Raw genomic sequence first — 19,533 nt, forward strand, 5'->3', positions numbered from 1 at the left:
CACATCGTACAGGATTATATAGAGGTTATGGTTTGCACATTGGTGGATATTCAAGCTTGAAGAGTTTTTTTATCCCCCTTACACAATCACTAAGTGTCTGAGGAACTCATAGGCTGAGTTGCTGATCCACACATCCACCGGAAGTAAAATTATTCTTACCAGTTGTCCAGTTCCGTCAAGTCTTGTCCAAATTCTGGTGACATTCGTGATCAGATTTCTCCAAATATCAATGTCCTGCACTGCTTTCCGAAGCTCTGCCAGATACAGCTTGGTTGTAACCTCTACCCTATCCATCAGGGACAAACATGGTCTGCCTCTTCCCCATCTTTCCTCAATCATACCCAGCATGGTTGACTTCTCCAAAGTTTCGTTTTCTGCATGTATGATGTCTCCAACTAAAGTATGACAGTTTCTGTTTCCTGCTTTCTGACAGAATCACCACTTCTAATGTACATGGTGATCTAATTTATTCAAGCACTGATTTGTTTGCTCTTGTTGCAGTCCATGGGATATTCAACATCCGTCTTCAACACCACTTTTCAAAACTGTAAATGTTCTTTCTTCCTTTCTTCTTCACTGTCCACAACTCACATCCATACATTGCAACTGGAAATACCAGAGTATTCACCAGCCTCCTCTACGTTTGTTTTGTCACGTCTTTGTCTTCCCAAATCGTGGTCAATCCTGACATTGCTGTTCTCCCCAACGCACACTGTCTCTTAATTCGTCCTCCCCATTCTCCACTCACTTCGATCTTAGAACCCAGGAAATGAAACTTTCCACAATTTCCCTGTGATCGTCTCCCAATATGAACATGTCAATCTTCTCAGATAACAAGATTTTAGTTGTTCTTAGGTTTAAATAAAGACCATATTTTCAGTTTCCTTCGTCACTGTCTGCAGCAGTTTCATCAAGTCCTCTTTACTTTCTGCCAAGAGTGACATTGTTATGGCCACGGGTACCAAGTGTATGATGAGGGGGTATATCCTCGTTTCTCCTCGGAAGAACCGGACCTGGGGCCACCGCTCACAATTAACTTTGTGGTGTGGTAGGTTGCTTAACAACTATGAAGCACGAGTTCCAGTGTCCACCATCTAATTTGTCGTTTAACTATAGGTCACGTGGCCTCCCGACTGAGGAATGTGCCTTCGACGATGCACCAATCTTATCTTGATTAGATCTTAAGTAATGCGGCCGAGCATTTACCGCTGGTGCACGCCGACTATGACAGGTTAATTAGTTTGGGAATTATAATCTCCCAGTCTATCTAGGTTCGGGCAATGCTGGATCAATGAAAGGAAATGACAATCAGGAACAGGTTGAAACATCAACAAGGAAAAATAAATAAACTGAAGGACTTTTTTATTTCCTTGTCGATTAAATGGATGAATTCAAATCAATAAAATGTTCAATCAACAAAATAATCTCAAATAAATAAATAATTCAACAAGCATTTATAGAAACAAGCTCGAATGAGCTAAGATCCTTGTCCTCTTAATGATGACGTCATAAAAACGAACATGACGTCATTGTGATGTATCACATTTGCGATAAATTATCTGTGCTAATGCCCGGCTTGATTCCCGAAAACAAAATACAAACAGCTTGCCCAGTTTCAGAGATAATGGTATAGGTGATTTCCATTAGCGGCGATATTATGACGTCAACTTTTTTTCTGGGAAGAATTTCCAAAATCGGAGATGGTTACTGTCTGTGCGTGGGCTTTCTGCATATACATGGCAAGTTTCACGAAGATCTGATGAAAACTCTGGGTTGTGAAACAAAAAATGTCAAAAAATAGGAATTATGTCATAAAAATTGATATGACATCATAGTGATGTATCATATGTGCAGTAACTCATCTCTGCTCATGCCCTGTTCGATTCCGCAAACAGAATTCAAAAAGCTTGTCGAGCTTCGGAGATAATGGTAGAGGCGATTTCCATTAGCGGAGACATTTTGATGTCATAACTTTTTTTCTAGGAGGAATTTTCAAAATCGGAGATGGTTCTTGTCTGCGCATGGAATTTTTACATGTTAATGCCAAGTTTCAGGAAGTTTCGATGAAAACTGTAGGCTGTGAAACGAAAAAGTCCACAAGAACAACAACGTGAGTAAGACTTAGAGATCCTCCACGAGGATCTAAAAATGGACAAAGGGCAGATGCTTATCCACTATGCCTTACTTAACAATTCAACATGAGACAAGGGTACCCAGCAGATTATTCAGGGGGGAAAAGAAATCCGGTCTTGGCTTACCATGGCAGAAGTCATCGTGCGTCGATTGAAATAACTCAAAATGTGTGAGCGTGCCTTGGTCTACCTCTCCAAATGAGCTCTCCACAGCCCAGCTCGTTTCTGCTGCCAGCTGCCTGCCTCACCGTGCACCTACTCGCAAATAGGCTCGAACACCAATCGACATCATGTTGTCACCTCCAGGAACCAGGTACGCCAAGAATCAGGTACCGAGCAGAACCAGCAGGAACAGTCCAACTGTCACCAACTGCCGTTGCTGCTGTCCCCAATAGTCAGTAGGATTTCTGACCAACTTGGATCAGGATCTCTGACCAACTGTCATCAGGATCTCTCACCGACTGAGATCAGGATCTCCCACCAACTGCCAGCAGGATTTCTCACCAACTGCCAACAAGGCAGCCCTGCTGTCCTTTTAAAGGTGACCAGTGTGGGCGGAGCCTCAAGCATGACTTCAGCCAAATCCAGCTTGCCTATTGGTGCATCGCTGCACGTGACCTCCAACCGTCCATTCTCGCAGTCATTCTCTCCTGACCATCAAACGAGATGCAAATCCCAATTAAAACACAGGCCTGGCTTATAACGCCATGTTCGGGATGCTGGATGAACACCAGAAAGAAGCCATTTGCCAGAACAACCGAGTGAAAACATGAAGCACTCACAAAACGTCAACGGGCAATTATCACCTCTTTGTTCAGCCCGATACGAATAAGAGCCAGTTAGCGTCCATAGAGCTGCTGAACAGGGTGTCAAACGTTGGTGGAAGAAGGTGGATGAATGATCCGAGACCATAGCCATGTTTGAAGGTCAGAATGAACTGCTCAGGAATAGCTTGTGGTGTGTTAATGACTCAAATGTCCTGTAAGTCCAATGTGTCTTGATGAAAAGGGCATAGAATGAGTCTCCGTTGGACTAACGGCTATCTTATCGTGTGCAGGAACAGTAAATATCACTGATGCAGAAATGAAAACTGACGTAAAATAATACGTCATGAACGTGTCGTGAAGAGGAAAAGGTTATTCCCAAGGAAAGGAAGGGAACCTGTTCTCTACCCTTCTCCAATGCATCAAAGAGTTAGAATCCCACCAGACAAGGGGATGGGTCTATTCTGAACATGAATTTATGGAAATAACTGTCTGAGGACCTGATTGTTGTGTGCATTACTCGGATCCGATTCTGAAATCCACAACAATATGATCAGCATAACTTTGGTTGTTGATACATTTTCCTCCAATCCCTACTCTAGCCTCTATGTCATCTAAGTTAAGATTTTTCATCAAAATTATTACAACCACAAATTACTTCATCAATTCCGTCCAATGATAATGGAATAATAACAATTAGCGAGGTCCCCGTGCTATGGACGAGCCCGGAACCAAATAGACAATACAGAAACACGAATGCCAAACCATCTCCCCTTATATAAAACACTGTGTATTTGTGTATTTGTGTATTTGTCTGTCCCCCTTCATACGAATGGACGATTTGAGTAGGGGTTTAAAGGCCAATCTTATTACACGACTGTCTGTTCAATACAGTCTATTTTTCAGGATAAAAAAAAAACTCGAAAAACATTTTCCAAAAAAAGAGTAACTATGTCTCTTCTATTGGAATTGCAGATGGTGACTTGCAAACAGGGCCTCAACGGCGGTGTACAGAAGCGTTATTTTTGTTAAATAACAATAAATGTAAGGTGCAGGGAGGTGAGATTCGCTGCACATGATGTGCAACGTGCGCAGATTATAATGAGTGTTCATTTATATCTGTACGATGTCTCGTAAATAAAGAAGATATCAGCACACCTGATGCTAGGCCAAGGCTTCAGATTTTGGCATGCTCACGAAGCTGTACTGTCAAAATGAAACGTTCCAGAAGATAAAGAAAATAATATCACATTTGTGCATGTCATGATGATTTAAGTTAATGAATCTTCCTTCAAAACATCATATCTTCCAGTCTCCTTGAATATTTTGTTGCCATTTCTCCAACCCATCGTTTTTGACGGGTTTTTATCCCGGTGAACCAATAAATTCCACATTCCTGTGCTACCTTCAGTTGAATGTCAGTCATGGACAGCTGGTTTATGAAGGACTTGGGCAAAAAAAAAAAATGACTGTAGCTGATCCCACCAGAAGGTGGGTAGATAATGTTCCTAATGGCAGTAAATGGTGAATCTGCAAATGTGAGCGAAAAATTGCAGCATCTGACGGGTGGAAAATGAGAATCTCAATTGTATTGGGAAATTGCCGAAGCTGGGAATGTGTTTACACGCGGAGAAAGATCGACGTCGTTCTGGAGGAAACGCAAAATCGCAGTTGTATCGACATATTACCGAACCAGTGAATGTTTGCACAAGCGGTAAATGGCGAAATTGCTAATGCTGAACCTGTTGATATGTTTACATGCCAAAAGAGAGCAGCTTCGTATGGGTGGAAAATCAAAATCATCATTGTGTTGAAAAAATTATGAAATCTCCCACGCACCTTAGGACACCCATTGGGACCCCAAAAGGTTCCAGAGAAGGTTTGGTGGGGCTAGCCCCAAAACTGAGGCAGTAGTTCAGGGACGACGGACAGACAGACACATTGCTGCTTTATTATATGGATAATAATCGGAAGTAAAAGTTGTAACAAGGTTTCCGAAGGTGAACCTGCGGAAGGATCATTATCGGGACAGTCTTGCTGATGCGAGCTGGCAGGATTGCCAGGAGGTACACACACTTGCCTCTAAACTGTCTAGCCTGGGTTTGAATCCTGACCCAACTATAAATTGTCATCCCAGGGTTTCACAGACGGTGATTCAACAATGTGTGTGCCGTCCCTCAATGAATGTTAAATTGGGAGTGCCATCTGCTGGTATTATTTGGTGGATGTTAAAGATCCCATGGTGTCCTTCGCGAAGAGTAGGCAAGCTATCGCCGGCACCCTGAACAAATTATATATTCTTTCTATAACCTTAGTCAAATGTCAGCCCTGGCCATCTGGTTCATGAAAAACTTGGGCCAAGCTTCTCTTGGCCAACCCCTCAAGAACGTGGAAATAATTGTGGTGGTTAAAGAATAATAATAGTAATAATATTAACACACCACTGTCCACATGCCACCCCACCCCCCCCCCACCCCAGATACCCTTTCCGCGCTCCCGCAGGGAGCGGGTGGATTTAGTAACAGTAGAACAGGTTAATGTCGTGAATAATGTTGGCAAAGGACAGCTACCATTATTCACCTACAACTATTCTATTTTGCATCCCTCTTCCCCACAGCGTTCAGGTAGTGTGGGCAAACTGGACGGTGAAGAAACCTTTCCTTTGCACTCCAAGCAGACATCGCCAACAAGGCCACACGGCAGCACCACCAGCCTGGAAACAAACAGCCCAGAAGTGGAAATGCGCTCCTCCAAGGGCAGCACAGAGAGCCTTCCGTACAGCCAGCATAGGGGAACCCCCAGCAGCAACGGCTTTGCCAGTGCTGACTATGACAGCGACAAAACGATCAATGACACCTCTCCATGTAGTGGATTGCATGTTGACGTCAGTGAAGTCGAGACAGACTATTCGATCGGGCGTCATGCTTTAGGAGACTCCTTTGTTGAAACAAGGAGGCCCCGAGGGAGGTTGCAAGCCCAGGCGTGGTATGAGACAATAGAAAGAGATTTGGGAGGTGAGGGGGGAATTGAAAATGAAACTCTGGAGTCACAACTCAGCAGAAAAGGTCGTCTTTCAGATCTCAGGGATCAGGAGACATCACCCTCTTCTGGCTGCAATAATGCAACGACGTTTCCTGCCCAGGTATTCAACATGTTCTTTCTTCAGCTTTGCACATCATATGCACTTTGAAAAGTCGTATTTATGATTGATAAGGCAAATGATTTATCAAAATCTGATTCACTTCGATTTTCCTTCTCTACATTGCCCAAGTCTCCGAGTGGAACTTGTTCAATTGAAATACTTTAGACTTGTAAACAAGCATCAACCTTGAGAGCAACAAGGTAATTGCAATCATTCTTTGCTATTGTTTTGGCTTTCTATTCCTTTGAATGAGTCCTTGGGCATTACATACGAGGTCAGCACAATTAACACATATATGTACTTTTATATGAATTACAAGGAGACATTAGCTTCCAGGACTTGGGCATGTGGACACGTTATCATAACGAGAGTCCTCAGATGGGAAAAACAAATCATTGACTCAGGATGTGTGATTTCCAGCTAATTCGTGTGTGTTGTCTTCCATCTACTGTTTGGTGTCGAGCTGCCTTCTATTTGAGAGATGCAAAGTAGCACTGTAACGCTGACTATAAATGGGGACCGAAGTATTGCTGTACAGAATCGTTTGGTTACTCTGATCTTGTTTGATTGCTCATTCGATGCTCACCATCTATACAGCCTCATGACCTGTTGGCATAGTTACGGATCAGGAAGACTTCTAGCGAGGCAAGAATTTTATACCAGGGGAAGGTTTTAGTTTTTGTATCGATTCCTCTGGGTATACAACTCAGGTCCAGACAGCTAAGAAGCAAGTATGTTGATGATGAGTCATCCAAAACCACCTGGTTTGAAACTTCAACAAAGGATAGGAAGAGGAGATGATAAGTGAGTGAAGAGGGAAGGGGAATGTGATAGAAGGGAGAGAAAAAGGAAAGAAGAAAAAGAGCAATCTGACATTGCAGACCCTTGCCAGGACTGGTTTTGTGTAGTGTTTGTGTACTGGTGTGTTACGTAATTAATAAGAGACATAACGAGAGGAGGAGGAGGAGATTGGGACCATACTCTGTGCAGAGCGTTGGTGCTGCTTAAGCAGTCTCCTTGGCTATTGGGCACAATCCTGGACGGGTCGCCACTCCGACACAGTATACCAGCATGCCGGCACTCATTTTGCCGACCTCGGAAGGATGACAGGCCGAGTTAACCCCACCTGGTATTGATTCAACAGCTGAGCGGGATTTGAACTCAGGACGCTAGGATCCAAAGCCCGCCACTCCAACCATTAAGCCAATACCAGGTATATATAACGAGAATTGCCACTTTATAACTGCCAGCAGTGATGACTGGGTACCAAGACATCCTACTTTGATTGGACACCTGACCCTGACCCATGACGTTTATTATTATTCAATTGATTTCAGAATGGGATTAAAATAAATTCAATTCAAATCAAATGGAAGACCAAATAGGTACAGTCCTGCATTTGAGTAATCAGAATGAACCCGAACAAGCAAAAAGCAAAGATGAAGTCATCAGGAGGAACCGGGATAGGATTCACATTTCAGCTGCGACTCTTCTACCCTCAAACCAATCCAGGCACAAACCACACATAACCATGTGACCTATGACGTCATATGTGGCTTCCAAGTGAGCCTTATTCAAAATAAAAAAATTCAAAGAAACAAAAAGAATCCAGATCAAATTTTTAAAAAAGATTTCTGTCTGCCAGACCATGTGTCTGATCAAGTTGAAATTTAAAACATTCATTCTCCATCACCACTAGATCATAAATGTGAAGTTTCATGTCGATTGATTAAGTGGTTCCAGAGAAAACATTATTTAATATTTTTCTTCAATCCAATATGGCTGCCAAACCATGTGACATATCAATTATTCCTAAACAAACTTGTACACACAAGGATTGGGGAACATTTTTGTGGAGTTTCCCTTCGATCTGTCCAGCCGTTCTGGAGAAGAAGATTTTTTTATAGGTTTTATGGTAAATCTGGTATGGCTGTTAAACCATGTGACCTATGACATCATATGTGTGAATCTTTTGTTCCTCATGGATAGGTAGTCATAGGTCTAAAGTTTCACCTCGATCTGTTCAGCCACTTCAGAGAAGATTTTTGAAGGTTTTTTTTTTTAACAATATGGCTGCCGAATCACACGACCGATGACATCATCATCTTTTTTTCTTGTGGACCATTTTTTCCTGAGGTGACCTCAAAATTTTCATACTGATCAGATGTAGCGTTCTACATATGCAATTATGATGTCATGACGAAGGCACCTATGACATCATTCCCTATGAGCAGTACTTGTCATGTGCCAAGTTTCATTTTTTTTCCTTGGTGAGGTTTCAGAGATACAGAGGTCCATTTTTTTCCATTTTTTCCAACATGATTGCCACACCACGTGACCTATAACGTCATGATCATCAATAAAACATTCTACATGAGTCGTCGTTCCTTTGCTGAAAATTTTGTCTCAATCTGAGAAGCTGTTGCGGAAAGTTCTGTACGGACAAACAAACAAACACACAAACTGACCCAAATGCAATACCCTCTCCACCAGCGAGGGTAACGAGGTTGGGAGATACAAGGATTACAAGGAAATTATGCACAGAAGGAGCCCATTCGGCCCATCATGCCTGCGCCACACCGATACTAGATTTTTTAATAAATCCATCAATACCCCTTCCCTTCATATGCAGCCTCTTGGCTGCTGGTTGCATCATTAGTGAGGAGCTCGGATATGCCGCTGATACAGTTCCCCTATTACCAGTACACTGGTACTCATTTCGCCGATCTCGGAAGGATGACAGGTTGAGTCAACCCCCTGGTGTTAATTCAGCAGTAAATGGGGCTTGAACTCAAGACTCGAGGATCCCAAGCCACCACCCTAACCGCCAAGCCAACACCAGGATTACTATATGCCATATGGAATTTGGAAGCCACACCAGCCATCCCATATGGAATTTGGAACCCACACCAGCCATCCCATATGGAATTTGATACAAGTTTGGTGAAGAGGAATTTATGGAATGTACTGGACAAAGATGCTGGTGGAGGAGAGGGGAAGGGAGGGTGTTGGAGTCTAACATTTCCAACATTTTAACATTCATAATATATAGGATGAACCTTCTCAAAAACATTTTTTAATGAAAAGGCAATACAGTAGTTATTTCTCTTGGATCTCCATTGGGCTTCCATATGATGTGGGAATTTAATGAGCATAGAATATCACTCGCACATTTTCAAGGAGAACGGATATTCTTGCACAAAGAAAATATTCCCGTCTACCTTCATATTTGTTGAATTTCGCAGGACAAGGAATCCATGCATCCACCTGGTGGTGACCCCTTCCTGGAATCGTCAATTTCCTCGCAGGTAATTATTCAAGCCAATATATCTGTGAAAATGAATGCAAATCCACCCTGATACCAACTCCCCCCCCCTTTCCCCAAAAAAGAAGAAAATTATGATGGAATGAGGTCGACATGGATGTTATGACAACTGTTATGGAGACAAAAATCATGTGCCACTCCCGCACCTGCTCCAAAGGTCATCCATCATACAGTTAAGGTTTCTGATTTGAACTTGGAAAAGAAGATATCAGAGTTAAAGTGCACTACTGGCTTGGTTGTAGTCTGTGGTAGACAGAGCCACCCGCTGCTATCCACAGCGTCAGTCATCCTTCAGGCTTTAGAAGCCTTTGTGGAAATACCAGCATTGTCATGGAAATGAATCAATCCACAATTGAATTTTGGCTCTCAGATCGTCAGTAGCACGGAGTGGAATCTCCCCAAATTTTGAGCCAGAAAGCCATCCCATATGGAATTTGATTCAAATGTTACCTCCAACTTTTACATGTCCGTAACAGTTAAGAGGTGATATTCGGATATAATCCCATATGGTATTTACTGCATAACACAACACGCACGCACGTACACCTTGAGATGCATTCCAACTTTTATTGAAATTCCCATGGGCACACTTGCATTGCTGTACCATTATCTTTTTGATTTTTGAGACCAGATTTTAATCAACTAGCGAAGAATCAAACCTCCCTTATGGACGAGATAATTCTCTCAGAATTATGGATTACTTAATTTCCCCCCAAGATGTGTATCTTAAGGCCCGGTCACACCTTGACGTTTTAGCCAGCGATGGCAACGTATTAAAATGTATGTAAAACGCTGGCTTACGTTGAACTTTTGATGTTTTTTTTTAAAGATTCGGACGTATTCATAGCGACTTGGTCTTATGTATAACGCATTGGTAACAACACAGAACGTTTCGTTGTGTTATAGATAACTTATACCAACGAATGCTGAACCTGTTGTCGGCCTACACAACCGATGCCCAACGATAGTCTAACTCAGGCATAGCGCGTTGCACGCATCGCCGACGATGTCGTGACGTAGCCTATTAAAAGGCTGACGCACAACGATTCGAATCATAACTGCCATAGAAATGGAAGTGTCAACATCGCGGTCACACCTTGGCGATCTTGCCAGCGTATGCCGACGTAACAAAAAGTGTGTCTAAAACGTTGGGGCACGTCGAATACGGTATGAGTAAGTTTGGTATATGTGAGTACAACGCTAAAGTACGCTATCATACGTCGTAGTAAGTAGAGTACGTCAAGAAATTTTAAACATGTTCAAAATTTTACGACGTACTCAGCGTATGACACATGTTCCACATGCGATGGGGATAAGTTTTACACACGGTATGCGGACGCTTACACACGTCCACAAAGGCTACTTATAAGCTACTCATAAGTCGAAACACGTCACGGTAATGTCTTTTTTACGCAAAACTTATTTCTAACTTATGTTTGACGTGCTTTGAATCAATTCTTTACGTAGTCCCAACACACATCGACGTATGTAGACGTATTCCAATGACGTCTTCCGGTCGACAAAAAAAATAAATGAACGTGTTTCTAGGTTACAACTGCCATATAAAGACGTGTTCCCAGCGGTTTTGGGAATTGGTATATAAAAATGGTGTTCTTTAAAGGGGAACCCAACAGTGTTTTCGAGTCCTTTTTGAGTCGATGTCCATGTTAGCAGTAACAGTATCAGTATCAGTATTAGTATTAGTATTAGTAGTAGTTTGTTCATGTTGGCAGTAGTAGGTGAGTGTGAGGGGGAGGGTGTGGGTTGTGATGGATCGTCCTTGCGTTTAACGATTTAAATGGTAAACTCAATGATTTAAATGGCTGCATCTCCACTATTGAAAGTATACGCTTGCGCTCAACAATTGGATTTTTTTTACACTCAACGACTTTTAAACGGTACCACTCAGCTATTTTCATTGTTTGCAATGAGCGATTTAAATTGCTGTCACTCGCCTTTGTTTTTTGACGCTGAGATTTTGAAATTTGAAGCGTTTCTTCTGAACGTGTTAAAACGCTCAAACTCGACTATTTTAAATAGACGCTGCCGATGGACAATTGGAATCATAGCCAAGCTAGACATCGAAGTGTGAACATCCTCGTCATGCCGAAGAAAAGTTTGAAGAATGCTGCAAATAAGTGTCCTGGCCGTGGCCGTGGACGCTGACGCAAGGACGATCCATTACACCGACGTCTTTCAGCCTATGAGTAACTTAAAAGTAACGTCTGTCGATGTGTGGCAACGATCGCGTAACGTGCCAACAAAACGTTAATCATAGGTTAGAAATAAGTTTTGGGTACGCTAAACATTACCTCGGCGTGTCTCAACTTATGATTAACTTACAAGTAGCATGTGTTGACGTCTGTCAACGATCGCAGACCGTGCATACAACTTGTGGCCAGCGTAGCGGAACGTGTGAGTCATACGCCGGCATACGTCGTGAAATTTCAAGCATGAAAAAATTTGAGGACAACCGAAAAAGTACAACGTTTAAAGCCAACGTACAACGACGTATGGCAGTGTTTTTCAGCGTGCTCTCAATGTTATCAAAACTTACCCATAACGTATTCAACGTGTGCCAGCGTTTTAGAAAAAAAATTCAAAAATCGGCATACGTTGGCTAAAACGTCAAGGTGTGACCGGGCCTTTAGCAAGACTCGTGATACCCCTTTCCATCGAGCAGAGCTATACCATACATATTTACATCCAGAGAGAATTGGTTGATGTCGTCATGCATTACAAATTTGGTTGATACATTTTCTAATTGCGGCCTAATAGTTGCTTTACAAAGTATTTTCCTCACATATATGACACGTATGTACAAATAAGCTGTGAAAGTTAAAATTGGATGTTAGCATGTAAGATCCGTCGCTTCGCTGATGGGAATACCAATCATTGCTGCGATGGCTATAATCCATGGGGCAAGAACAAAAACGGGTTCCTGGGAGATCCTGCCATGACACGCTGCTCCAGCGCATGCCCCCTACCTGAACTGACCTGACTTGCCCTCCGTGCGGGGATATAACCAACGGTGCAAGTTGACGTTTGCAGTTTCGCCACGTGTGCCTGTGTACCCACACACAAAACCGTCCTATTTTTTGTTTGTTTTTTGTTGCATCACAGACCTTCCTGGGAGTTCCCTGAAACCACCGTCGTTGGTTTCATTGAAATCCGTTAATCTATTCTCAAGTTAAAGCTCGACAAACTGACAGAGTAACAGACAGACAGACACGGCTCCTTTTATAATCTACCAGCGGGGTGTGCTTACACATTGTGCAATGTAAACATACGAACAGTGCTTCCCCGTTGTCTTGGGTCGCTCACCTGCATTTCATTATTTATTTATTTATTTAAAAATTTTCCCCCATTTATTTATATTTTCATTTACAGACCCTTCCTGATGATTCTGTGATTTTTCCTGGTGTATCAGCTTCGATGTCCATCGGCATGCAAAATTACCATGCTCCGCCATTGTCTCGAGTCGCTCACCTGCATTTATTTCATTTATTTTTTCCACATTTATTTATTTTCATTTATTTATATTTTCATTTACGGATGTTTTCCGACAGTTCTGTGATTTTTCTCGGTGTACCGGCTTCGATGTCCATCGGCACACAAAATTTTAGCTTTTTACGTCAACCCGAAGGTACCGATCTTTAATATCAGTCAGTGGTTAGAAATACAGTCGCTTTATGTATGAGATCTTTGGGACAAGGACAAAAAGGTTTCTTGGGAGATCCTTCCCTCCGTGCGGGGATAACCAACGTCATAAACAAGGGTGAAAACATAACCTCCATCCACATTCGGTGGCAGAGGTAGCAAATACACATACACTTCTCTAATTATAGTATGATGTTCCCATCTTACGTTTTTGCGTATTAATTATTCTCTTTGTTTTGCTTACTGCAGATGTTGAAAATGTTGGAGTCAGAGCTGAGCCCAGAATGGTTGCAAGGTTCATTCCTGCGAAGCATATGGTTTAAAGAATCATACAAGGCGGACACATGCACAGAGTCAAAGGAGGCAGTGCTCATGCGGGTTGATGAGATGGAGGAACAAGATGATGCACGTGACTTTAGTGACTATTTGCCACCTGAAGACCATAAAGAAGAGCTGAGATCTGAAGCAATCTTGGACCATCTTCCCTGTGTAGAAGAAAGTCGAGATAATCTCACCTCAACAGAACAAACCTTGAGCGATTGTTCACGTGTTAAGGAAAGCCGAGAGGATGTTCACACTCAAGGTGATATGAAAGTCCATGAAGCAAGGGATATCAAGGAAGGTGGTATTTTGGAAGATGATTATGACAGTGATCACACTCCTTGTGAATCCATTCTAGAAGATGAAGAGATGTGTACAGAATCTGATCAGGAGATAAAACAACTAACTCACAATGAACTGTGTTTGTCATTTCAAGAACCCACGTCTTTCCATTGGCAAAAAGAGCTGTGTGACTTGCTGTCGACAGAAAGCGAGGAAAGCATCTCCGTAGAGTCTATCAAAACAAATAAACCAAAAAGACAAGTCCTCGAATCAAATTCTCCTCTTGCAATTCATCATGGTGATATAGAAAATGGCTCCTTGAGTATGCTCAACAATCATGATAAAATTCTAATCAGAAAAATTAAATGTTATTATGAAAGCTATGAAGTAAATGAAGAAAACAAATTGTGGACATCAAAGAAGAGAGAAAGCATGTCCCTCATTCCTCTTGGAGCTGTAAGAAATTCTATCTTCAGGCAGAAGAATCAAAGCCATAATTCAGGAAATACTGGAGACCTTAAGCCTTCGAAACGACCACGAACCCAAGCATTGTCATCCAAGCTCACTCCCTTGATTGAAACAATGGGAACACAAACTTGTTCCACTGAAACAAGCAGTTCCACAGTCAATAATTTGGCCAAATATATTCAGTGTGAAAATTTCCAGGATAATGATGCTGATCTTTTTGAACCAAAATGGGATCATAGCAGAAAGCTACAAGGCTACGAGGATCATTCTTCTTGGCTGCAATCTCCGAAAGCTGAAACAGCACAAGATATATGTGGGTCTCAACATGCAACAAAATCTTCTTATATCCAAGCAATACCTGAAACAATTCAGACAGCCATTGCAACTGATGAAAACAACGTTCATCAAGAGGCCTCGACTGCTGCAGAAAAATCTAATTCAGCCTGTTTTCTTCCAAATACTGTGTCTCTATTCATCCATGAAGATGGGGAAGGAAAAGAAAAACATCCACTTGATGTTATTTATGATTGTGAAATTGATCATGTAATTGCTGAAGATGATCCGACTACTCAAGAAGACAACTTCACACAATTTGTTGAGCAAGGAATGCCAGACATTAGAGACAAAGCAATACCATCATCATCCCACGATTCCGCGCAAATGGCTGCAACAATATTCAAAGAGGATATTGGGGATACAACACACATGAATAACAATACAAATAAGAAAATGGAAGACAACAAGGCACAGACAAGCATGGAGGGCACCAGGGCAACAGCAAATGTGGAATGCAACAGAGCAAAGGCAAAAAATGAGGACATTGGGGCAAACATACAAATGGAGGTCAACAAACAACAAACAAAAATGGGGGGCAAGGAGGAAAAAGGAAAAGTGGAGAGCAGCAGGGTGAAAATGCAGATGGAGGATACAGGGGGAAATATTAAGAAAGAGGACAACAATGCAAAGATGAAGGCAGAAAATGGCAAAAATGCTAAGATGGAGCACAATGACTCAAATGCTGAAGTGGAGAACAATGGCACAAAAGACAAAGCACAGGACAATAATGCAGAGAGGAATGCAGAAGGCAACGGTGCAGAAACAAAGACGGAGGGAAACGTTGCAGAGATGAAGACAGAGGACAAGGTTACGAAGACAGAGGGCAGCGGTGCAGAGACGAAGGTGGAGGGCAACGGTGGAGAGATGAAGACAGCGGGCAATGGTGGGAAGATGAAGACGGCGGGCAATGGTGTAGAGACGAAAAGGGAAGGTAATGGTGCAGAGATGAAGACGGAGGGCAACTGTGCAGAAACGAAAAGGGAGGGCAATGGTGAAAAGACGAAGAGGGAGGGCAACGATGCAGAGATGAAGACCGAGGGCAACGGTGCAGAGGCGAATACAGAGGGAAATGGTGCAGAGACGAAGTGGGAGGGCAACGGTGCAGAGATGACGAGGGAGGGCATTAGTGCAGAGACGAAGTGGGAGGGCAACGGTGCAGAGATTACGAGGGAGGGCAATGGTGCAGAGACAGAGAGGGAGGGCAACGGTGCAGAGATGAAGAGGGAGGGAAAGGGTGCAGAAACTAAGACGGAGGGCAACGGTGCAGAGACGAAGACGGAGGGCAATGGTGCAGAGATGAAGAGGGAGGGCAATGGTGCAGCGTCTAAGAGGCAGGGCAACAGTGCAAAGACGAAGAGGGAAGGCAGTGGTGCAGAGATGAGGGTAGGCAATGGTGCAGAGATGAAGAGGGAAGGCAGTGGTGCAGAGATGAAGAGGGAGGGCAATGGTGCAGAGATGAAGAGGGAAGACAATGGTGCAGAGATGAAGAGGGGGGGCAATGGTACAGAGATGAAGAGGGGGGGCAACGTTGCAGAGACGAAGAGGGGGGGAAATGGTGCGGAGACAAAGAGGGAGGGCAACGGTGCAGATATGAAGATGGAGGGAAACGGTGCAGAGACAAAGAGGGAGGGCAATGGTGCAGAGACGAAGTGGGATGACAATGGTGAAGAGAGAAAGAGGGAAGACAATGGTGCAGAGATGAAGAGTAGGGGCAACGGTGCAGAGATGAAGAGGAAGGGCAGTGGTGCAGATATGAAGATGGAGCGCAATGGTGCAGAGACAATGACAGAGGGCAACAGTGCAGACACTAAAGCAAAGAGCATCGGCACAGGAATAAAAGGGAAGGGTAGTGGCATGAAAACAAAGACCGAGGAAAATGGTGCAAATACAAAGGCAGAGGACAACAACACTAACACAAAAGCAGGGGACAACAGAGAAAACACGAAGATACAGAAAAACAGTGTTACAACAAACCCAAAGGACCAAGGTTCAAATTCCACAGTACTTAACTGCGTGAAGATGAAGGCACAACATAACGATGCAAAATGCATTGCACAGGACAATGGCATCGAACATATGGCTCAGGATAATGGCACAGAGCAGATGGTGCAAGACAGTGGTGTCAAAACAAAGGAGCAGCATAATAATGCAAACAACAAAGCGCAGGACAACGGGGCAAATACCAAGGCACAGCACAACGGGGTAGAAACAAAGGGGTACGGCAACGAAGAAACAATCAAGGGGCAGGACAGCGGGGCAACAACCAAGAGGCAGGAGAAAGGGGCAACAACCAAGGGGCACGACAACGAGGCACCAATCAAGGGGCAGGACAACGAGGCACCAACCAAGGGGAAAGACAATGGGGCAACAACCAAGGGGAAGGACAATGGGGCAACAACGAATGGGCAGGACAACAGGGCAACAACCAAGGGGCACGACAACGAGGCACCAATCAAGGGGCAGGACAACGAGGCACCAACCAAGGGGCAAGACAACGGGGCAACAACCAAGGGGAAGGACAATGGGGCAACAACGAATGGGCAGGACAACAGGGCAACAACCCAGGGGCTGGACAATGAGGCAACAACCAAGGGGCAGGACAACGGGGCAACAACCAAGGGGCAGGACAACAGGGCAACATCCAAGGGGTGGGTCAATGGGGTAATGACCAAAGGCCAGGACAACGGGGCACCAACTAAGGGGCAGGACAACGAGGCACCATCCAAGGGGCAAGACAATGGGGCAACAACCAAGGGGCAAGACAATGGGGCAACAACCAAGGGGCAAGACAATGGGGCAACAACCAAGGAGCAAGACAATGGGACGACAATCAAGTGGCAGAACAACGGGGCAACAACGAAGGGGCAGGACAATGGGGCAATGACCAAGGGGCAAGACAATGGGGCAGTGACCAAGGGGCAAGACAACACATCAACAATCAAGGGGCTGGACAATGGGGCCATAATTAACAAGCAGGATATTGGGGCAACAACTAAGGAGCATGACAATGGGGCACCAACTAAAGCACAAGACAATGGAGGAACAATTGAGAGGCAGAACAAAGCAGCAAGAACCAAGCGGCAGGACCATGGGGCAAGAACTAAGTGGCAGGTTAATGGAGCAAGAACCAAGGAGCAGGTCAATGGGGCAACAACTATGGGGCATGACAATGGGAGAAAAACCAAGGCACTTCATAACGGAGCAATTACTAAGGTGCAGGACAACAAGGCAAACACCAACACAAAGGAAAATCGGGCAAAAATGAGCAAAGAGAACAATGCAAAAACAAACATGGACGAGAAGAGCACAAAAACGAATGCGGAGAAAAATAATGCAAAAATGAAAATGGACAACAGCGCAAAAACGAATGTGGAAGGCCATGAGGAGAAAATGAATACAGGTGACATACAGTCACACCATGATATCATGCAGGACTCAACAGGTGGCCACACTTTTCCTCAAACTATTGCAGTGCTTCCAAATACCCACCAAAATATCAGAGCAAGGATGGATATGGAACACGCATCAAGTGACTTGGACATTTCTCAATGGCATTTGAAGAGTTTCCAAGTACAGGAAAGAAACCACGTAACAAAGGAATGTGATATGATGATCAGGCAGAATGAAAGTGACAGCCAGCTAAGGCGAAAAGCCAGTCAGCAGCTTGCAGCTCTTCTTGAGCAGAAGATGTTGGAAACTGCAGCAGGTGAGCAGTTTGACAACTTTGTGGCACTTGTGAGCTTTTTTCCTTCTCGCATGGTGCACCTGGCTTGGCAGGTTGTGTTTCTCTATATAAAAGCAAAAGCCATGGAAAGTTACACACCTTTGTTCTTGAGTGGAAGAACGAATATGTGTCAATATGTGAATCGACCAATGAGAGTATTTATTAATGCCAAGTACAGCTTATAGCTATGATATTGTGTTATATTACTGGAGGTTTTGTTTCCAAAATTCATAAATGTCATCATTTAATGACTGTTTCCCTTATTTTGTTGGTCGATCGATTTGGTCGATTCAGGGTTCGTTGATTGATGGCATATTTGCATTTTATTATTATTTTGTTAACATATTTCTTCAAAGCACTTCTTTTCACATCATTGTTCATGCATCTCTGCCATGTTTTTTTCAGCCTGCCTCTTTGTCTTTTTTCCTTTGGATTCAATCCTTGCTATCTTCTGAATGGGTTCAATCTTCTGGCTGCTTGACCAAACCATTCAAGCCCTCTCTTTCTCAACTCAATTTCTACAGTGCCTTCAGAAAGTATTCACACCCCTCAACCTTTATCACATTTTGTTTTGTTGCAGCCTGAATTTAAAATTGATTAAATTTGAATTTTTCATCACCGATCGACACAAAATATCCCAAAATGACAAAGTGAAAACATGGTTTTGGAAATTTGTTCTGAAGCCATTCTCGTGTTGCTTTGGCTGTATGCTTGGGGTCATTGTCCTGTTATAACATAAATCTTCACCGCAGTCGAAGGTCGTCTGCACTCTGAAGCAGGTTCTTCTCAAGTATTTGCCTGTATTTGGCTCCATTCATTGTCCACGGTAGGGATGGTTGTTCACTGTACCACCATGCTTCACAGTAGGGACGGTGTTAGATGGGTGATGAGCTGTGCTCGGTTTCCGCCAGACGTAGAGCTTTGCATTGAGGCCAAAGAGTTCAATTTTCATCTTATCAGATCACAGAATCTTTTGCCTCATGCTCTCAGAGTCTTCTTTAATATGCCTTTTTGCAAACTCCAGGTGTGCTGTCATGTGCCTTTTCCTCAGGAGTGGCTTCCGTCTTGTCACTCTTCCATAAAGCCTGGACTTGTGAAGTGCTGCAGAGATTGCTGTCCTTCTGGCAGGTTCTCCCATCTCAGCCAAGGAACTTTGTAGTTCTGTCAGAGTGGTTTTTGGTTTTTTGGTCACCTCCCTGACCAAGATCCTTCTTGTCTGGTTGCTCAGTTTGGTTGGACGGCCAGCTCGAGAAAAAGTCTGGGAGGGGGGGGTCCATATTCTTTCCATTTCCTAATGATGGAGCTCACTGTGCTTTTGGGAACACTCAACACTCTAGAAATTGTTACATACCCTTCCCTAGATCGATGCGTCCTGACAA

At 43.5% G+C, this 19,533-nt stretch overlaps 1 protein-coding gene across 8 annotated transcripts in view; it reads left to right on the forward strand.

Moving 5' to 3' along the window:
- Positions 1-19,533, forward strand: part of LOC147023821 (uncharacterized) — a 373,912-nt gene that overhangs the window by 340,606 nt on the left and 13,773 nt on the right. For all 8 annotated transcript variants that reach the window (XM_085889658.1, XM_085889651.1, XM_085889657.1 and 5 more), the window contains 3 exons: positions 5,514-6,038; positions 9,284-9,346; positions 13,273-18,136. In XM_085889658.1, coding sequence (XP_085745784.1) covers positions 5,514-6,038; positions 9,284-9,346; positions 13,273-18,136 — 5,452 coding nt within the window. The remainder of the gene's footprint in view (positions 1-5,513; positions 6,039-9,283; positions 9,347-13,272; positions 18,137-19,533) is intronic.

The sequence above is a fragment of the Eptatretus burgeri genome, chromosome 7 (genome assembly GCF_056783735.1).
Source record: "Eptatretus burgeri isolate ZD-2024b chromosome 7, Ebu_testis_v1, whole genome shotgun sequence".
Classification (NCBI taxonomy): domain Eukaryota; kingdom Metazoa; phylum Chordata; class Myxini; order Myxiniformes; family Myxinidae; genus Eptatretus; species Eptatretus burgeri.